At 42.5% G+C, this 20,180-nt stretch overlaps 1 protein-coding gene across 4 annotated transcripts in view; it reads right to left on the reverse strand.

The window, feature by feature from the left end:
* The window catches only part of phf14 (PHD finger protein 14), a 58,523-nt gene that overhangs the window by 13,097 nt on the left and 25,246 nt on the right, over window positions 1-20,180 (reverse strand). The window contains exons 15-18 of one of the 4 annotated variants that reach the window (XM_086177966.1): window positions 17,264-17,326; window positions 16,385-16,506; window positions 2,942-3,059; window positions 1,767-1,954 (exon numbers count right to left, since the gene is read on the reverse strand). In XM_086177966.1, coding sequence (XP_086034092.1) covers window positions 1,835-1,954; window positions 2,942-3,059; window positions 16,385-16,506; window positions 17,264-17,326 — 423 coding nt within the window. In that variant the 3' untranslated portion in view covers window positions 1,767-1,834. Of the gene's footprint in view, window positions 1-1,766; window positions 1,955-2,941; window positions 3,060-12,472; window positions 13,970-16,384; window positions 16,507-17,263; window positions 17,327-19,214; window positions 19,367-20,180 lie in introns of those variants that run through there. The other 3 variants (XM_086177967.1, XM_086177968.1, XM_086177969.1) reach the window with 3 other exon arrangements.

A 20,180-nucleotide genomic window follows, 5' to 3' on the forward strand; every position in this document is an offset into this window, starting at 1 on the left:
CTGAGTGTGCTTTGGCATTTTAAAACTTGCCTTAAAAAAAAAAAACAGCTCACATCTCGGAGAGCTTTTTCGACGCCCTTAGTGGAATCAATTATCTCCCCGCACTCGCCATTACCGAGACACTCCGGAGAGCCTGGGCTGTAAAAGGTCTGCAGAACACGTTTTCTTAAAAATGTCAGGTTCTTTACGTGGAAGCAGCGCACGCATGTCACCGTCCTTCATCCGTCTGTTGCTTAAACATGGCTATTCTGCATTTGGATGAAACCGAGTGGTGAAAAAAAAAAAAAAAAAAAGGAACCCCTCCATGACTGACGAATGAGACGAGCTGAATAAGACTTTCCATTGGCTCGTACTTTAATGGGCATTCAACTTTGCAGAGAAATGTGGCATGGCAGGAATGAAACATTTGAAGCCTCCACTTAACACAGACGGCGTGTCATTATTTGACGCACAGCAGGTGGTGCATTTACTTCAAACCCTCAGTGAAGACAACCGTGTCCTACTTTTCCCTCGGTGAAATGTTATTTTGATTCAGATGAGAGGTTTTGGCTGGATGTTGTTCAACATGTGGTTGTTTAACTTTAAGGGACGGCTCAATTTGGGATCTAGATTTAAACACTGATTATTGATCTGTCCTTTATGGTGTTATCAAAAGGCCCCATGGAGAATATACAGTGGGACCTTGATTTCTGAGTGCATCAGCTTTGGATATATCCAAGATCCAAGCTGTCTCTCGGCGTATGTTTTGTTTTGACAGCAAGCGGAATGAGTGTTTGATGCCAACGTGGACGCCCCTGTCTGTGAAGTGGTGTTTAAAGACATTGTAACGCACCACCCAGAGAGAATCATGTAAAACATGAGCTAAGTGTTTGTGTCGTGGACTCGTCCGCGAAGACGGAGAAATTGTTGTGGGTGAGATACGGTGATGGAGAGCATCGTCTGTGAGAAGGCTGGAGACATTTATGGGGATTCGGTGGGGCAGGAACGTGAACAGATGAAGTATCGGAAGAGTCATTGGAAGCTGTCCGGGGACAGTTTGATGGTTTTTAGAAAGAGGAGCTGCTTCACTCTGGAGTTTAGACATAAAGTGAAGCAAAGTAACATTCAGCATTGCATTGTAGCATTAAAAGTGGAGCCAGTAAGCTAAGCTAAAGATATAGCAACAAATGAAAAACTACCCCAACCTCTTTCTCAAGCGCTGCTACCATCTTCATCTCATCTTTAAGATAAGTAGTGCAATAAAACCACTTTATTTAAACCACAGTGAAGGTTCCCAGTCATCGTGAATTCTTGTCGGAATCTTCTTGTCTTGGCAACTGGACCGGAATTTCTTCACTTGAAGACGTTTCAACCCTCATCCAAGAGGCTTCTTCAGTTCTAGTGACTTATGTGGAGTTTCCACAGCCCCCCTAACACCTAGTTTCTGCAGATCAACTCTTCCATTTACACAACAAGCTACCACAACCTAGACCCACCCAAAAACCTGGCAGCTACAGTATATTCGGAAACTCCCCATAGGTCATTAGAACTGAAGAAGCCTCTCCGGTGAGGGGTGAAACGTCTTCAAGTGAAGAAATTCCTGTCCAGTTGCCAAGACACGAAGATTCCGACAAGAAGCCTTTCAATTCATTTTAATGGGGGAATTTGATTGGATATACAGGGAGCTTGGTTACAGAACCAATGCCACTCCTCATTCAAGGTACTACTGTGGTTTCTGCACTGCCTCGACAAGTTTAACCTGCTGATGCAGTTCCAGTCTTCTCTCTGCACCTCCGTGATGGTTCTGGTTTGGTCCGGCCACCAATTGAGAACAGGAATGGATTGGAAAGGAGAATCAAAAGTGCCAAACGTCTCCTCTATCCTGGACCTGAGTCAGGAACCGGGCAGTAGACATCACCGGTGACCCGTCAGGACCTGAACACCACCTCTCCTTCTCCTCTCTGGTACCACAGCCCTACCAGACACAGGAGCAGCTTCTTCACACCTTCTTGACACTTGAACTAGACTTTATACTGGTCATGTCCTTCTTGTACTCGTACTCTCCAAATTGACCTATTTACTATTGGGATTTACTCTGTGGTGTTGGAATGAAATGCTCTACGTGACCATACATGAGGCCTTTTGAGGATCGTAAGGTCCAACGCCGTTCAACCTCACAACCTCAAACTGGCCCACAGAAAGGGGCCGTCTGGATAACATGATCCTGGCAAACCCCTCAGAGAAGAAGGCAGCTTCTTGGTTTCTGATCCCACTATGAGTGAGCAATTGTCCTCTCAGAGCTGCCTGAAAGTGCAGCACTGCAGTCACTGACTTTGCTTCAACAGCTCTGCTTCCTGACCTCTTTGCTTGTACCAATGTTTCCACGAGAGTACAAGGACAGTCGGTGGGAGGAAACCAGGGAGAGGGACTGACAGCCTCTGATCTCGGTGTAATGAATTTTAACATCCATTACAACTTTATTTGAGTATAGTTCAACTTATCACATGTACATATCTATTTGTATAGTCCCAATCTATAGTCCACTACATTTATAATATGCTCTGCTGTAAATTATTGACATAATATATCAGTTACACACAGCTAATCTATTTATCGCATCTGCACCTGCAGCTTCTTTGCAAGTCTGGTTAGATGTACTTTGTTGTCCTGTATCTGTACATATGCAATGACAGTAAAGTTTAATCCATCATCCTCCTTCATGTTGTCATGAAGATAAAAATAGGCCATTTTCCCCCACTACTTCAAGATAATTCATCTTCCACATGATTCAGAAGATATTCACGATTCCCTGTTTTGGACTGAATGCGTTAAATGTCGCGTTCAGACCAACAGGCATGCTGGAGGAGCACTAACCTCAATTTACCTGATTGCGTGCTTTTGGTCGAGCTGGAGTTATTGTGGAGAACCCGCAGACGCACAGAAACAAACCACACACACACACCTTGGAGGAGGATGTGTCACATTCCTGGCAGATCCAGCCGTATCCTGTCTGCTTGGGGGATTTCTTCAGCGGGGGGTCCAGGCAGCCAAAGTGGTAGCAGAGGCGACACTCATCACACCTGAGACACACAGGAGGTACAAGTCACTCGCGGTCCGGATGCTCAGGTCAATGGCTGCTGGCTTCCTAGGCATCATGGAGGATACACAGCACCTTATCCATATTGTTTGGTGCACTACAGCAAATCATCAGGAGCAAAACACCATTGGATTAAGAAGAACCCCTGACATTCATGCACGTCATCAATAAATTAGTGGATCTTTAAAAAGTCAGATAAGGCAAATCCCCGAAGCTGGGGTGAAATTCACTGGGAGCATTGAGGAGAACGTATTCCCTCAGGTGTTGTTCTTCTGAAGTCAAACATAAAGCTCCCAGCGCCCCTTCCAATGAATCCCCTACTTGTGTCCAGCAGGCTGCTCTGAATTCAACAAGAGAGTGGCGTACAGGCCCTGAGCGTGGAGAACCCTGTCTCCTGGAATATCTTTGCAGGTGCAACAACTGCCGGCATTACCGTGTCTGTCCTGCAGACCGCCATGCTTCACCACTCAGCTCTTGGAATACCGCAGGAGCGCTCTGAGCTCTGCCTGTCTGGTTGTTTACTGTAGTTATACTAATGACTGAACTGTTTTGCAGACGATGAGGACGAACACAAGAGAAACTGTTTATTTTTGTCATTGTTCTTGTCACTCTGTTTATGTCCTTAGCCTTGTTGTCGTTTTGGTTGTCTATTCTCACCCTTGCTGCCTTTTTTTTCCATTCTGTTGTCTAATCTTATCCTTGATGTTGTTGTTTGCTCTGCTCTCTATTTATTTGTGGATGTCTTTTGCTATCTTTTAATTGTCATTTAATTGTCTCTCTTAATATTTATAATCATATTTATTAACACTATAACTGTTGCGCTGCTGTGACAGAATAATTTACCCTATGGGGATCAATAAAGTATATCCTTATCCTTAAACAGGGATTCCTGCAGCCCCTCTGGTTGTCTCTGGCGGAATCACAACTTTTCTTTCCCCAGGACGTGAATCTTCCTCGTCAAATTATAACACGTGAGTGTGTTTGGTGCTTATTTTATTGCTTTTATTGAATCCATCCAAAGGGGGGGGTCCTCCACTACCTGCGGTGTTTCGACTTTACAGCGGTTAATCTCACAAATAGTGTGAAAGAATTAATTTGGACTTGAAGCTGTGCCACAGGAAATTCAAACATCTTTTATTTAAATCGATAATAATTCAGAAGGTACAGTTTCGTTTGTCAATTTGGGGTATTGTTCACATTGTTAATTTTTCTCCTTTTTCGACCAGTTGTTTGTTGATATATACATATGACCTCAGGGTGATACAAGTCTGTGAGGTCAGTTGCTTCTGACTTTTGTAACTCAGTTCATGTAATTATCCCATATTAGTCATACCTGCAAGATACAATGCAGCCCAAAACCGCACTTTGGAATAAGAGATGTGTGAATCGGCAATGCACAAATATTTCAAAGAGCTCTTGGAAATTTATTTTTGAGAAAAAAAGGAGATCTTGGAGCATTAAAGTTAATATGTGGCAGATTTTTCACAAGAGACTCACTGACTTTGAATGAGGCAATTGTAGGGAAAAGCGCTGGTAGTTGGCGATAACTTCATGTAGGCATGTCCAAAGTCCGGCCCCCGGCCAAATCTAGCCGTTGTTCATAGCCTCTGTCATAAAATCAATAATAAAATCTAATTTGGTCCGGTTTCTATTTTGAATTTTAGATCTGAGTCTGAAATTGAAATAATGAAAAGCACTGTATTTCTCCTTTTTGATAAGGAGTTATAAGGATTCATATGGCCCTCAATGAATAATATCACTGTTGGTGTTATTTTCCTCTTTACATGTTTTGAATTTAGAAGTTCATAGTGATCATTTAATAGAGAATAATATGTAATGTTTCAAATGAACATAGATATTTTTAATCTTTCTTAAAGTTTTTTTTTTTTTTTCCAGACAGACTTTTACTCATTTTATCTGGTATTCAAATATGAATTACAGAGTGATTTTGGTAAAAACTTTTGATTTATATTCTGTGTTAAGACGTGAAAAGCATGCTGTTCGCAATAAAAAAATCATGAAATAGTTCATTTGCATTTAATGTTAATTGTTCAAAGAATGTCAGGCTGAATAGTCGGCTCTCACACATATTCACCTCAACAAATATGACCCTCTTTGTAAAAACTTTGGACACTCCTGGCTTACTGGAAACAACAAAAAAAAAAAACAGAATAAAATAAAAGCATGATTAGCTGTAGGGAATTAATTCTGCTGCAAATAAAACAATAGGCAACAGACTTTTTTTTTAACCCTGTAGAGCTGATCTTGCCGAGATGTTGCCAGTAATTTGCCCGCACACTTCTGCATTTTTTCTTTTTTTAAACGTGGCAGATTTACTCAAACTGCAGCTGAGATTTAATGTGCAAATAATTGGCATCTTATCATTCATTGGGCCATTAGCCAACAGCCTCTGCACAAATACGCAAAAGCAGGTGGCTCTCTCGCTCTCTCTCTCACACACACACACACACACACACACTCACACACACACAGACACACACACACACACACACTTATTTACACAGTACAGGCTTGCGGATAAGCTGAGCAGGCACATATGCCTCGGAGCAAGAGTGCGAGCGAGACAGCGGGGATGTAAAGTGGCCTCTGGCCGCCTCATGAATAGAAGACAAACGATCACACCGCGAGCTCTCGGCTCAAGAGAAGTCTTCCATTGTTGCCATTGATTTCACATGAATTTCAGACAAAGTGGAAAAAAGAAAGACCGAAGTCTTTATTTTCACGAGGGGAGGCTCTTAGGAACCCTTGCCGAAGAACCGCGGGGTCTCTTTTATTCAGAATGACTTTGACAGCTTTCATAATGACTTCACCTTCACTAACTCCACTCCGTGTTTGCCGTGAAGAAGTGGGGATATCATACAATTAAAGTGTGATAGCTGACGTGGGGGCCCGATTGGATATAAAAGAGATTTCTTAGTCAACTTTTATTGCATGAAAACATCTTATGTTCTCCCTAAGGGGCCTGGAGGACACACCGGGAAACCAGAAACTCAGTCTGAGACTGAGAAAACGTCAATGCCTGCTTCAATCAATTGGATTGTACCTGTGAGAAACTTTTCAGAGAAACAAAATGAAGCAGAAAGTGTGTTAAAATGCAACGTTTGCTTGCACTCAGATAAGTACTTTTACAATTCACCCAGATAACAAAATAAAAAAGCAAGCTGATTTGAGGGAATGCTGTTAAAAACGTTAAAAGATTAATTATGGTAATTTACTTCGGCTTCTACAGATCAGGGGTGAGCAAGTGGAGATGGTTGAGAACTTAAGATTTCTGGGTGTCATGATTGACAGCAGATTGGACTGGAGATTCAGTAATCTTTACAGATTATTTTCTGTAAAGTCTGTAAAGTCTGTATAAAAGAACAAGTAGACTCTACTTCCTCAGGAAGCTCAGATCATTTCATGTATGCAGCAAGATGTTGGAGATCTTTAATCAGTCTGTTTGCAGCTGTGTGTTGGGGGAGCAGCTTCAGAGCCAGAGACTCTAGACAGGGTCATCAGGAGAGATGGCTCTGTAATCGGTCTCAGGATGGAGAACTTTTACACTTCAGGGTAAAAGTAAAATCCAGGGGTGGGCAAACTTTTTGGCTCAGGGGCCGCATTGACTTTTAAAATTTGACAGACGGGCCGGGTCAGCACAAGATACGATACATATAAAAAAGAAAAATGCATTTGTTAACAGTACATATCAGATTCGTCTGACATTTGCCTGAACATTGTCTTTGAAAATAAAACCAGCTTGGTTTTGAAGTCTCTGACATTTTCTTGCATTTCATGCACAAACCGGTTTTTCCCTTGTAGCTTCATGTCCAGCTCATTCATGTGTCAGTATGTCCACAGTAAAGGCTAAATCACAAAGCCAATCAGTGTCATTCAGTTCAGGAAAATTCTCAAGTGTTCTCCTGTAGCTTCAAAAATGAAATAATCTCCTGTTTGAGCTCCCACATTCATTGATCCAATCATTTAATCATTCACATCAAGTATGAATTCTGTACCAATCTTTGGCGGGCCGTAGTTTGCCCACCCCTAGTATAATCAATTCTGTTGTCCATTCTGATCCTTGATGTTGTTGCAGCTGTTCTGTGCTTATTGTGGATGTCTTTTGGTCTTTCTAATTGTCTTCTATCTGTCTCTCTAGTTATGTTCCTATTCATACTTATTAGACACTTACAACTGTTGCGCTGCGGTGGCAAAAGAATTTCCCCTATGGAACTTTTAATCTTATCTTATCGTGTCTTATCTTATTTTAATTATTAAGTTCAGTTCAGTTCCTCAGAACTGAAGAGGCCTCTCGGATGAGGGGGGTAAACTCAAGTCTAGTTGCCAGGACGAGAAGATTTCGACAAGAATTCACCATGACCTGGATGACTGAGAACCTCCACAGACATGCTGCTGCTAATCAGTTTTCCAAGCATGGGGTAATTGAAATACATCATGATGTACATCTATATGACGTGTTTATATCAGGAATCGGCAAGCTTTACAATTCAAAGAGCCATTTTGTCCCATTGCCTCACAGTAAAGAAAATACTGGGAGCCACACAACCCATTTGAAATTTAAAATGAATTAACACGGCATATAACATTATTTTTTGCCTCTTATAGTGTCTATAAACAAAATATGTGTTCCATTTTTTTAAATCAATGAACAACTGCAGAAAAAATGAAATTACATTTCTGCATGCAACGAAACATTTTAAACTCCTAAAAAAGATGCTGGGTAGAAGGATACTTTTAAGCAAAATACTCCCTTTCTATTTGAGTCCATCTTGTATTCATGAAAAAAAAAAAAAGCCAAACTTAATTATCCAGCGGCAGAAAACCAACAATGCCATTCCCTCTCTATGTGCTGTCATCCTTTTACTGGTGCCTGCAGTCACTTATTAAGAGCGACACAAATATTTTAATCCATTTTATTTAGATGTTCCAAGATCACCATTATCTTCAAATTTTTGAAAAATGATCAAACTAAAATAAAATACATATTAATTAAATGTTATTTTCAAAAGCCTATGGGAGCCGCAATCAGAGCAATCAAAGAGCTGCATGCGGCTCCGGAGCTGCGGGTTGCTGACACATGGTCAATATGATATGAATAAGAGAGTGAATGGTCGCACGTCTCTAGTTGTGGCCCTGAGAAAGACCGGTGAGCGCCCCGGGGTGAACCCCGCCTCTGGCCCTTTGACAGCTGGGATATACTCCGGCCAGCTGTGCAGAGAAGAAGCACCGGCTGGGCCAGCCAATAAAAACGCGTGGATAAGAGACGGGTTGCACAGTGAGATCACAGTTCATCCTCACCTACTAATATACTTGGTGCACGGCCCAAAAACGAGTGTTCAAAACTCCATCTCCAGGCAAGTCACCCCCCGCCCCCCCGACACACACACACACACACACACACACACACACACACACACACACACACACACACACACACACACACACACACACTCGACCCCCCCGGCCTCTGCGCAGACACTCTGCACAGCAAAGTCCTTGATGTTATCAAAGCAATTTGGCCCTGCTTTAATCATTGGAGAAATTGAGCAGCAGCCCACAAGCCTAACACACACACACACACACACACACACACACACACACACAAACAAATCCAATCACTCATAAGAGCAGGTATTGATTGATGTAATCTCATTGGAGGTGAGGTTGTGGAAGGGACACGACTGATTGCTTTTGTCTGCTACATGTGTTCCTGCTGTTTGTGGCCAATTTCATCAGCTGTTTTAATCTTGGGGGTGAACTTTGCATCTGCTGAAAAAGAAGGTTTGATCCCCCTGAGTTAAAAAAACATAAAGTTGTCATCATTTGTAATTTTGCTAATTCAAATATAATAAACATACCATCCAAAATGTTCCTGGGAAATAAAAGAAACAAAACAAAAGGCAGTCAGAAACAATAAATCAATAAATCATTCATTCATTCCCTCAGTCATTATTTTTGCAAATAGTGTTTCTATGGTTTCAATTTTTTTACATTTTCTATATTTTCAGATTGATACTTTACATGCAACTGTGTTTTAACTTATTATATCGACTGCACTGTCCACAACAAGATCTAGGCGTTGAGCTGAGCTCGGGCTCAGCACGAAGAGCCTCCGTCTGGTCAGCAATGATGCGAAGGGGAGCTTTTCACATCTAAACGCGTGACAAGTGAACGCAAGTGGAGTGACATGGTCATGGTAGATCTTTATTTTCATTGTCATGTAGACAACGAAACTGGAAGGTTCTCCCATGATGGAGGACGTGCTGGTATATGAGTTCGCAGCCTAAAACATTTTCTCTGCCTGGCGGTGGATCTAAACCGCCAACCCTCAACTCTAACCCACTAACCCTGAACCTGAACGCCTTACCCTGCCCCGCACCCCTAAACCAAAAAACCGAAACCCTAACCCTAACACTGATCATAACTCTGACCAAAAGTGGGACAAGTTTGGCAGTGGTGCTGTTGAAAAGCCCACCCAGACAATGTGGTGGTAGGTCCGAGTTCCATCACTATATACCTGTAACCCTGGAAACCTACCTTAACTCTAACTTGAACGCAAAACCTAACTCTCCAACCGGAAGTCAGACAATTCGGCCTTGGTGGTGTTGGAAAGCCCAAACAAGACAGGTTGGGGGTGGGTCAAATTTCCAAGACTGCATCTTGTACGGTTCTTCAGATAGACGATTATAAATATCGCAACTTGCGATGGTGGTTATAAACCCCTTGCTTGACCTTAACCCTAAAGACCATGATTTTATATTTTCTGTTAAGTCCTTCGAAACTAGTGTCGATCATCTAGTTATCTGAGCACAAACCTGGTACCGGCACCAATGCCAACATTAACCAGTGCCCTGACTCTAACTCTAACCCTAGCCCCAGCTTTAAGCCTTACATTGACACAAAATCTAACTCTCAAACCGAAAGTCAGACAACTTTGGCAGCGGTACTGTTGGAAAGCCCATCCAAGACAATGCTGGTGTAAGTTCAATTTCCATCGCTCTACCTCATACGGCTCTTCAGATAGATGATTGTGTATTGCTGCTTTGAGATGTGGTTATAAGATCTAACCCGAAAAAACAACATTTTTATCTTTTGTTAAATCCTTCAAAACTAGTATACTTCATCTAGTTAATGGAGCACAAACCTGGTATCCGTGCCGATGGAAAGCCCATAGTAACCAGAGCCCTAACCCTGACCCTAAGCCTTAACCCTAACCCAGCTGCCTTTGTCTGAATGCAGGCGTTGCATTGATCCTGTGGGATTGTCACAGTCCTTTCATAATGTGGTCCACAGAGCCGTGGACCCCTTGCACCAGTTGTCCCCCACGCCCATCACCAAAAGGGACACATTACTGGGACCCTCCCGGCACTCTACTTTCCATTGTAGTGCCTGGGTCTCTTCAGCGTTCTACAACAGCCAGATCTCAGGCCTCTACCTGCTCTTCTGGACGGGTGGTCCGCGGTGCGCCCTCTTCTCCACCAGGGGGCCCTGGTGAACAATCCATGACCTGATCATGACAAGGCTGGGTTCCTCCAGGAAATGCCCACCACGACGTGACCAATATGGAAATATGTATCTTCTGGTGCATCGCCGGCATGTCACGATTAAGAGAGTGGGAGAGGGAGCTGGGAGGGGTTAGAGAGGATTAGATGGACTGCAGACAGGAGAGCTTACCATGAAGAGGAGGAAGAGGAGGAGAAGGAGGAGGAGGAGATGGAGTAATAGCTTTGGAAATGCTATTTTCAGTTTGGTGCCAAGAAGAGGCTGAAGTCGGTAGGAACATAGGTGCCACTATTAAGTCATGCGTGTTGATCCTCTATCAGGGCAGAAACACGAGGGCCAACTTGGTAATTGATTGGTTAATTTGCCATCGAAGAATAAAAACAAGATTATACAGGAAAATTACAATTAAAAAGAGTTAAAAAAGAAAAATAATAACAATTCACGAGGTGGTAAAACTCGTGAGTCTTCTGCAACTAGACTGCATTATCATCTTTGTGGCATCTCCTGAGTGTGTGTAAATGTGCACGCACGCACACACACATGGTTCGTATTCCAGAGTCTGGGTTTCACTGCAGGCACCGGGACATTTCTGCTCTTTTCTTAGTGACTGACCATTAATTTAAACAAGCAATTCTAATTATTTAGAGGTAATAGATTTTTACTCCACATGGAATATCTTCAGTTGTAGATTTGTATATTAAATAAAAGTTCACTTCTTTATGTGCTGTGAAAATACTTGTGTGTGTGTGTGTGTGTGTGTGTGTGTGTGTGTGTGTGTGTGTGTGTGTGTGTGTGTCATCGTTTCAAATTATTTTCTCCTGCAGTCTGAGTGTCTTAATTGTGTTTTAAAATGTTAATATAATTCAAAGTGACCAAATATCCCTGATGGAGAATGTGCGTTAAAGGGGAAGGATTAATCCGGAGGGATTTTTTTTTATATCATAAAAGTTCGGGATTTCAACAGCTAAAACACTTGATGATGACTTCATAGTGAGGCAGGAGATATCCTTATCTTCATTCATTCATTCATTATCTACACCGCTGATGCAGCACTTCCAGCTCTCATCGGGCAAGAGGCGGGTTTGTCCATCACAGAGACATACGGTGGAGACACGCAACCATTCACACATCTAGACAATGCAGGGTCTCCACTGAGCCTTGTTCTTGGACTGTGGGAGGACCCTGAGGTACACCACACGGACAGAGGGAAAACATGGAGACTCCACACAGGAAGACCTCCTGAGGGAATCCAAGCAGGGACCTTCTGGCTGAGAGGCTCCTGCACCCCTGTGTCGCCCATTTACTACCCTTCCTGTTTCAATTCCAATTACCTTTTTACTTAAGCTTTGTAATAATAAAGTAAAATTGCAAAGATCTATTGGGAAGTATGGAAAAAAAACATTTATTTATGAATATCCAGGATTTCTTCCAGCTACCTTTGTGCTGTTATTCATGGCATGACCTTATTATTTCTCAAGGCGTTTACAACAATGCCATTTTTTCATTATTTTTTTTTTTTTTATGACCAACTGATATCAGTTACGTGCAGAATTTAAGAGCAGTCTGCAAAGCAATTGATTTTGGACTTTAATCCAAATATCCACGGCTGGTGTCGGCGAGCGGGCTGGGGTTTGTACGGGTCTGCGCTTTTTCCTGTGAATTATTGCATTTGTTTTCCTCCAAATGTCTGACACTGAACAAATCATTTTTATACGGCGTTCGGCTGAACGCACCATCCGGCAGGAGGCCGGAGCACTTGTGATGAATTACAGATGACCATTACCAAATCAAAGGCAGCGCTGCTTTAGAGGGGATTTAGGTGAATTAATAATTTCCTCGACACTCATAAAGTTACCGCAGCAATAAGGTGGAAAGTTCAAGAGTTTATTAATGCTTCTTCATTAAAAAAAAAAACGGAGGCCGAGACACTTCACATTCACATTCTTAAGCCGTACAGTATCACAGTAATATTCACAACAATACGTCAGAAACACTCCCGTAAAAGGCAAGTCAGTAAAGATATGTAAACAAACGGTCCTCGTCAGACACCGCCATCCCGGTCTGCCATGGGGACGGGGGCCGCGGGAGCCTTGAGGAAAAACACACCAAAAGTTTGGCCTTTTCAATATTTTTTTTTTTTTTTTTTTTTTTTTTTGTGACTTATTGCTAAATAAATTGGATATAAAAACATCTGATACCCTAATCATTCTATACACCCCTTTTTGCTGTTTACTGTGAGTGGGAAATGCACCCGGCAGGTCTGAGCGAGGTCTTATTTATGTATAAACTATGTATAGGAATGGGGCCGGATACAGCCATGCAATAAACAACAGGCAAGCAGTTTTGTCTGACTGACAAGCTGTGAGTGATGAAAAAGGGATGGCTCTGGATTTGTGCTCTCTGTGGGACTCCGGAGAGCGCAAAGACGGCTGCCGCATGTCCCGGACAGCCAGCAAAGAGTTGATAAAGGGCAAAAAGTGACAATCGTCACGCGGTCCGACGGAGCAGAGAGCGGCTCTCCGACAGCTGACTGAAGGAGCACTGGGAAGGAGACTGAGCAGTCACTTTGGACTTCTGCTGTCAGATAAGGAAAAAATCTGAATATTTTGAGAAAGATTTAGCGCTAACAACAACCACATTGGGGAGTCTGCTAATAATAATGTGGTATCACTTCTCTACATACAACACAAACAGCAACAGCGAGGCAGCAGTGAACCCAGACGCTGTTGTGAGCAGAAAAAGCAGGGAAATACAGAAAGTAATCTCATCATCATCATCAGGAGTTGCAACACGTTTCCTTTTTTTTTTTTTTTTTAAACATACATCATTTTAAGTGTAAAAACATTTAGCTAGCACTAAAATAAAACTGAAATACTTGTTAGGAGATGCACGTGACAAACCTCACTTCGTTTCGGGATGCCTAGATACAGCAATTGTTCCATGGGGGAAAAAAAAGCTTTTGCTGAGCGTGATGTGTTGGCTCTGCACGGGTGAATTAATGTGACAGGGATCTGAGTTGACGGGACGAGAGGGCGGGACGAGATCAACGATACATTTATACAGTGTCTGCCGAGCTGCTTTGCAGCCAAACCGGCCTTTGACAGCTTTAATACGATTGTTTCTTTAAACAAAAACAAACAAAAAAAGACCGTTCTTCCTTTTCGAGCCTCTTCGGCGACCAATCAATGTCGACGTTATGAACGGTTAGGAAAGATGCACGTGTGCGCGGACTGGTGTCGATCCAGCACGGGTGGTCGCAGGCCAGAGTGGTGGCATGGTCCGTCACGGTCCGACCCTCGGCCTCTATTAGCCTCTCTGTCTCTCTGCCAGTGTATGTGAAGGTGAGGTGGCGGCCCCGGCTCTCACAACCTGTGCAATGCAAAGATAGAAAGAGTCAAGGCCGCACACCTCACACCTCAAACCAGCACCATCAAAATACACAAACACAACGCTCCGCACGCAAGTGTTGAGTATTTCTTTTTCAAAGCCGCTACTGGCAGGTCAGCGCGATCCAGCATCGGCTCAGTTGGCTGGAAAACTGTTAGCGGTCTAATAAAGGCCACAGATAATGCATGCAAAGAAGCATTTCATGCAAGGAGGAGATAAAGCTTATTCCTACGAGTTGATTGTTTGTCTTTAGCTCCGGTGAAGATGGCCTCATTGGAAAGCCTGAGTGCTTGACTCGATGTCTGTTAATTTCCACGAAGTAGAGACGTTAAAAGTTTGATACTATTTACAGTTATATTAACCCTCCACGAACCTCACTCAACCGTTACTAACTTCCCGCAAACTGTTATAAACTCACCATCGACTGTATTATGCTTCCCACACTCTTTTACAGTACACTAAACACTTTTGGATAATTGTAACGTACAATAAACAAACTTGCCTTTGTCCTCAAGATGTTGGGAGTCTAAGGTCATGTTTCTTCCTGCAATCAACGATCCACATGGCCAAAGCATTTTCCATTTTTACAATTAATTTATTTTGTCACGTCATCACCCTTTTTGCCATTTTACTGAAGCTTAAGGTCACCGTCTTCCTAATGTTAGCTTCGTCTTTCTTAATGTAAGGAACTGTGAATTTGATGCTGTAATGGTGGCCAACTTCAGCAAATCCTCTGCCTTCCTTTAACTTAGTAAGAAGTTTTATCTTTTCAGCAATTATCAGTAAATCTTTCTGCGATGCTTGGGGTCTATAACAGTCTTTTGGGTAGAAGCTGGGATTGTAGAGCGCATCGTAGAGCGCGGGGTATCACAAAAAATAAGACACTTTCACAACTAAATAGCACAAAGTGCACAGTACTCAAGCTTACTCTAACAGCAGGGAAGTTGACCAGGACATTGTATGCTGGACACAACTGACAAGGAGATCAGCTGCTTCTCTCCACGAACCAATTAACATGAAGAACGGAACAACATGCTCAATCAGCCAATAGCATGCCAAGTACGGATCTTCTTAGCCAATGTTATTCCGTATGAGATCTCGTGTGGGTACAATGGTAGGAGTGGGAGTTTGTGATGCTGGGTTTAGCGAAGGAGATGTTATATTTTATTTTTTAATTACTTTTTAAAATGAATTTTAGTTCAATTTTACTTTATTTTTTACTGATTTTTTTTCTTCTAAGGCTAGAATATGGCTATTTCATCACAAAAATATTCAAATACTGCAAAAAAATGTTAAAGAACGATAAATCGCGAGTAATAGAATTACAAAAAATAAGTATAAATTGTGAAGTAGCGAGGGCGTGAAAGTCGAACTGTAAAGTAGACAGGGTCCACTGTATATGAAGGCCTTTGAGCTAATGACTTGCAGCTGACTTGCTCATGGCTGATTTGACAGAATCAAGGGCAGAAATGAAAAGCGGTTGAATTTATTTTCACAAGACGACCCATTGAGACGTTTCAAAATGGTCCAAAATCAAATTCTCACTTCATCTCATCTTTAAAAGTCATGGAGGGAGTAACATGTTGGGCCTGACATGTGACATTTATGTTTTTAAATACACATCTGATGTATTTCTTTATGCGCTGGGTGTATTTCTGCCAGCTTCCCACAGCAAACCTGTTTCAAGGGGTTGTAAATGCCTGTGCTTAATGTCAGGATTTCTACATCTGTATGCAGGACCAAGGCTCAAGAGCTCAATGCTGCCATGTTTTTGACCAGAATCACTGGTCATATCTGCTTGTCAGCAGCTGATGGCAAAGAAACATCAAAAATACCCTTATTTATTATTATTTGGTTCCTGATGTTGGCAGGTGTCACCATGTCCCTCAACCTCCCTGCCTTGGAAGCCCCTCTTCATAGAGGCTGAGACGCTTGCAAGAGATATTCCAGAACACAAGGTTGTCCTCCTATTAGTAATCAATATTTCCTTCATCTAAGCTGAAGTGAAACTGAACCCCTGGGATCCCGGTCCCTCAGGAAAATGAGATGTTATTTTAATTTAATAGTCACAGTCCTGAGGCGTGAAACACGCCTTGGACATTCCTGCTATTTTATCTTTATCATCAGAATTTTGAAGGAATTGCACAACGGCCCCTTCCTTTTAAGCCTGGCACTTGCAGTCCTCCGACAGGAGAAAAATGAATTGCGCTTTTCATTATTTCTGAAGTGGGAGCGCAAATGCATTTGGCGGGTCAATAACGTAAAGCCCTGTCTCTGCAGAGGGGCTGTAACGGCCTAATGAAGACTCATCTTTAATCATCAGAAAGATACCGTGTCTCCAGAGGCTACGGAGGTGGAGACACACACGCACACACACACACGCACACACTAACACACCTGACGAGGTTCTCGTTGTCGCCTGGCCCTTTGCAGGCTGTGCACTCGGTCCTCGTGTCGTCTGCTTTGGGTTTCTTCAGCAAAGCGGTCTGCCGCTGTCTCCGTTCCCGTGGCAGTGGTTCCTATGGAAACATGGCTGATTAGAATCCGCTAATCAAGGCGTATGAAGGAATTAAAGAGGAGAAACATCGGCTTCTGTTCCAGTTGCTTGTTCACAGCTGTTTGGATTGGTTTGGTTTAGTTTGTCCAATTGTCTGCATGATAGGTGTTAAAAAAGCATTCATAATTGTTTAGGTTTCACCCAGATAGCGCATATGTCTGGAAGCATATCTTCTGTCTGATCCATGTGATTGTGTCCGTGGCGAATGCAAATATTTGCTGATGATTAAATACAGTTCATCAAACATGCCAGAAAAACAGCGACCAGGAACCGTAAGCCGAGTAAAAAAAACGGCCATCCTGCTATCTGTTCCAAGTTTGGCGTGAACCTCACTAGATGGGGGGGGGGGGTCCAGCCACGGTTGAGACAACTGTTTTTATTTCCCATGTTTTCCCAGAGTAATACTACCAGCCTCACCCAGGCTCAGACTCTGGCCCTTGAAGGGAATCCTGATTCCTGTTTATCTGCAAACTCATGGGTAAAATGTTCTTTTACGGCTTTCGCTGTCCGGCATATCTAATCTTTTATTGTTACAGAGGTGACGATAATGAATATCTAATTTAATACACCTATCCCTCGATTAGTCACACATTCTGTGTGAACAACATAATAAATGTTTCCGCTCCTCCAACAGTGCGAAATGGCAGAGGGTTATGCAAACGTCATTAAAGTGACAGGGGCGATACGTCATCGACAGGGAAAGCAGGAGAATGACAAACCTCAATTTTGTCTTCTAGGTCTTCACCGATGGGCACTCTCTTCCTCTTCTGCCCCCTGGTTCTCTGTCCAACACAAACAGTTGCACTTCAAAAACACATTCTGGAGAACAATGACAAAAAAAAAAGGTCCAAAGGTGCTCCTATTGGGTTATTAGAAGCCCGTTGATGTTAAAACCATGATTGATGTTAAACTAGAATTCTCTTGAAGGATAACTAAATGGAAGACTCTTTCTCAAAATAGTTCAAGCTTAATCAAAGTGCTGACATATAAATAATAAAGATGGGACTTGTTCTTTAGTGTTGCTTTGGAATTTGGATTATTCAACCATGGAAGGGAAGATTGTTGTGCAAATAGAAGCTCCTTCACTCGTAGACAGTTTAGGGATTGTGTACGTACAAAGGAAAACTAACATTTATAAGATTTGTGAAAAGGGGACAATAGTGATAGTTGAAAATAACAGAATTAAAATGATAAGACCATTTTGCTGTTAAAGTAAAGCCTCACAAAGAATTATACAAGGTTCCATTAGGCACCAGCATCATCTGGAAAATGTTGAAACCGGCTCATCGTCCTCCTGGGTGAGACTGGTAGTATTAGAGAATATGAGACCGTCATAAAGATATATTAATTTATTGTGCGCGCGTGTGTGTGTGTGTGTGTGTGTGTGTCACAGCACTCCTTTTGTCATTACCCTTAATGCTTCCAAAGGCAAGTAGTTGCTGTTGGCACATTATCGAGTTTTATGTCATTAACAATGCGTGTGATTGTATGTGACTGCAAGGGTGCATCTGTGAATGTGTTGAAACCTGTTAGTGCCAGTGTATATTTTACATATGGGCAATAGGAGAAGTATATGAGACATTTTATACATCTAAGTTCATTGAAATCCGACTCCAGCAGTGATGGGGAGTCAGGCAAGACAGCAGAGGCCGTGCCTCATTTGCCCATCTTGTAAAGAAAAGGATGTCAAATAAAAAAAGAATTAAATGGTTATAATTATCAGTTATTTGCACTATTAAGGTATTTTTTGTTTAACTTCACGAGTATAAGATTATTCCAAATGACTAGATTTTCACATATACTGCTCAAATACTAACGTAGATTGCGCAATGATGGCTGACTGCTGGAACGCTATTAACTAAGACTGTATAACTGTCTTTCTGAATGTCGCTATTAAATTGTTTAAACACTTTTGCCACATGAACTACATTTCCATCGTACAATATATTTTGTCAACATCTGTATGTGTGTTGCTAATTTCTTGTGCTGAGCAATCATAAAACGGCTGCCAGGAGCCACTAATTGAGGCATGCAGTTCTCCTGCCTCATGTCGGGGGGCGGGAGGGGGGTGGGTTGTGATTCCAGGGATTCTTCTTGTCTCCTTGGCTGCAGAATACAGTGCCTCGCAAGCCGTGAACATTCTTGCACGTCACTGATCTGCAGTTCCGTCCCTGACTGTGAGCCAGAGCAAAAATAATCAAAATCTCAGAGCCTTAAATCCACTTTGAATAGGATTTATCCTATAGATTTGGCCTTTCTCCGAGATCCTGCTTGTCGAATGAACATTTACTCTTTGGTTACTTGAGAGGAGAAAAGTTTTTTTTTCGGTTCCTCGTTAAAAACGGACAAGGTTTTCTGTGCGGAGAAGGTCTGATTCCAGGTCCAGTTCCATGTTAAGATGTGACAACAAGACTGCAGATGGACTGCAAGGGTTCATAGCATGAGTTGCTCTCTGTCTCTCTTTCACCTCTACATGGAGGAATGCCCACTTTTAATGAACTCCTACACTCAGGGTGAGACTTGCTAAAAGAAATATTCTGTGCTCTATGTGATCGGATGGCGTGGAGCATTAACAGCATTAAATGTCACACTGGGCTAATTAAAAGCACGTTTACAAGCTAAGTGAAGGGCTCTTGTCTCGTGTTCACAACCTGTTGCACATCATAAAAACAATGATCCCAGTCAGTGAGCTAAAAGTGTGTGTGCACACTCTCCTTTGTCACATACAACACATACGTAGGAAAGTGTCAGTGGCTGGTGGCAGGTCGAAGAGACTGGTAAAGTGAAACATGGCTTTTGAGAAGTGCCAGCACTCCAGCACCCTGGTAAAAAAAAAAAACATTAAAAATGCAAAGCAGAGCCCTTTTAGCGCCTGCCATTGCAGACCTCACATTTGAAGATAAATGCTGCACTGAAATGACACGCGAGTGGCTGTGGGTGTGAGAAAAATCAGAAAGCTTCTTAATCCCTGAGCTCCAGCAGGGTCCTTGGAACCCAGTGCTTTCTATCCCGGAGCAAAAAAAATAAAAAATAAAACATTAACCAGACTGGCTTTGCTTTCTGCTACTTCAACTTGGAGACAAAGAGCAGGGAATGCCTATATCACCGAGGCACTCATCCTTATTTTCAACCCCCCCCAAATTCATAAAAGAAATTCAAAGTCAGAGTCGCTGGCAGCAGAATGGGTTGTTTTGCTAACGCCCAACCGTCACAGGAGAGCAGTGGAGGGTCTTATTCTGATATTGAGAGACGGTGTCACCAACGGCGGAAGCTTGTCAGACACACCCCAACCTTACACCTTACTGTCAGAAACAATAACGCAAGAATAATATCTATCAATCATCTGCGGGGGGAAAAATACACAGTTCATTGCCAAACTTTTCCGATTGTCACAAAGTGGATGATCCCGATACGATAGATTCTCCTCCCGCGTGGATATTTTGGGGGGTTATTCTGAAAGCCCATCAAATTGCAGGCCTTGACGGCTGCTGCTTAACAGAAGAAGCAAAGATGGCGCAGGCGGCTGGGAAGGAAGCAGGACGAGAACCATCTGCACTAGCCCTGCTGCTCGCACCAACAAACCAGATCCAACTCCCTGTAGTGTGCTAGGTGCCCTTATTAGTGCTTATTTATGAA

Source organism: Fistularia commersonii, chromosome 30 (assembly GCF_037954325.1).
Source record: "Fistularia commersonii isolate RoL2024-O1a breed Wild chromosome 30, RoL_Fcom_v1.0, whole genome shotgun sequence".
NCBI lineage: Eukaryota > Metazoa > Chordata > Actinopteri > Syngnathiformes > Fistulariidae > Fistularia > Fistularia commersonii.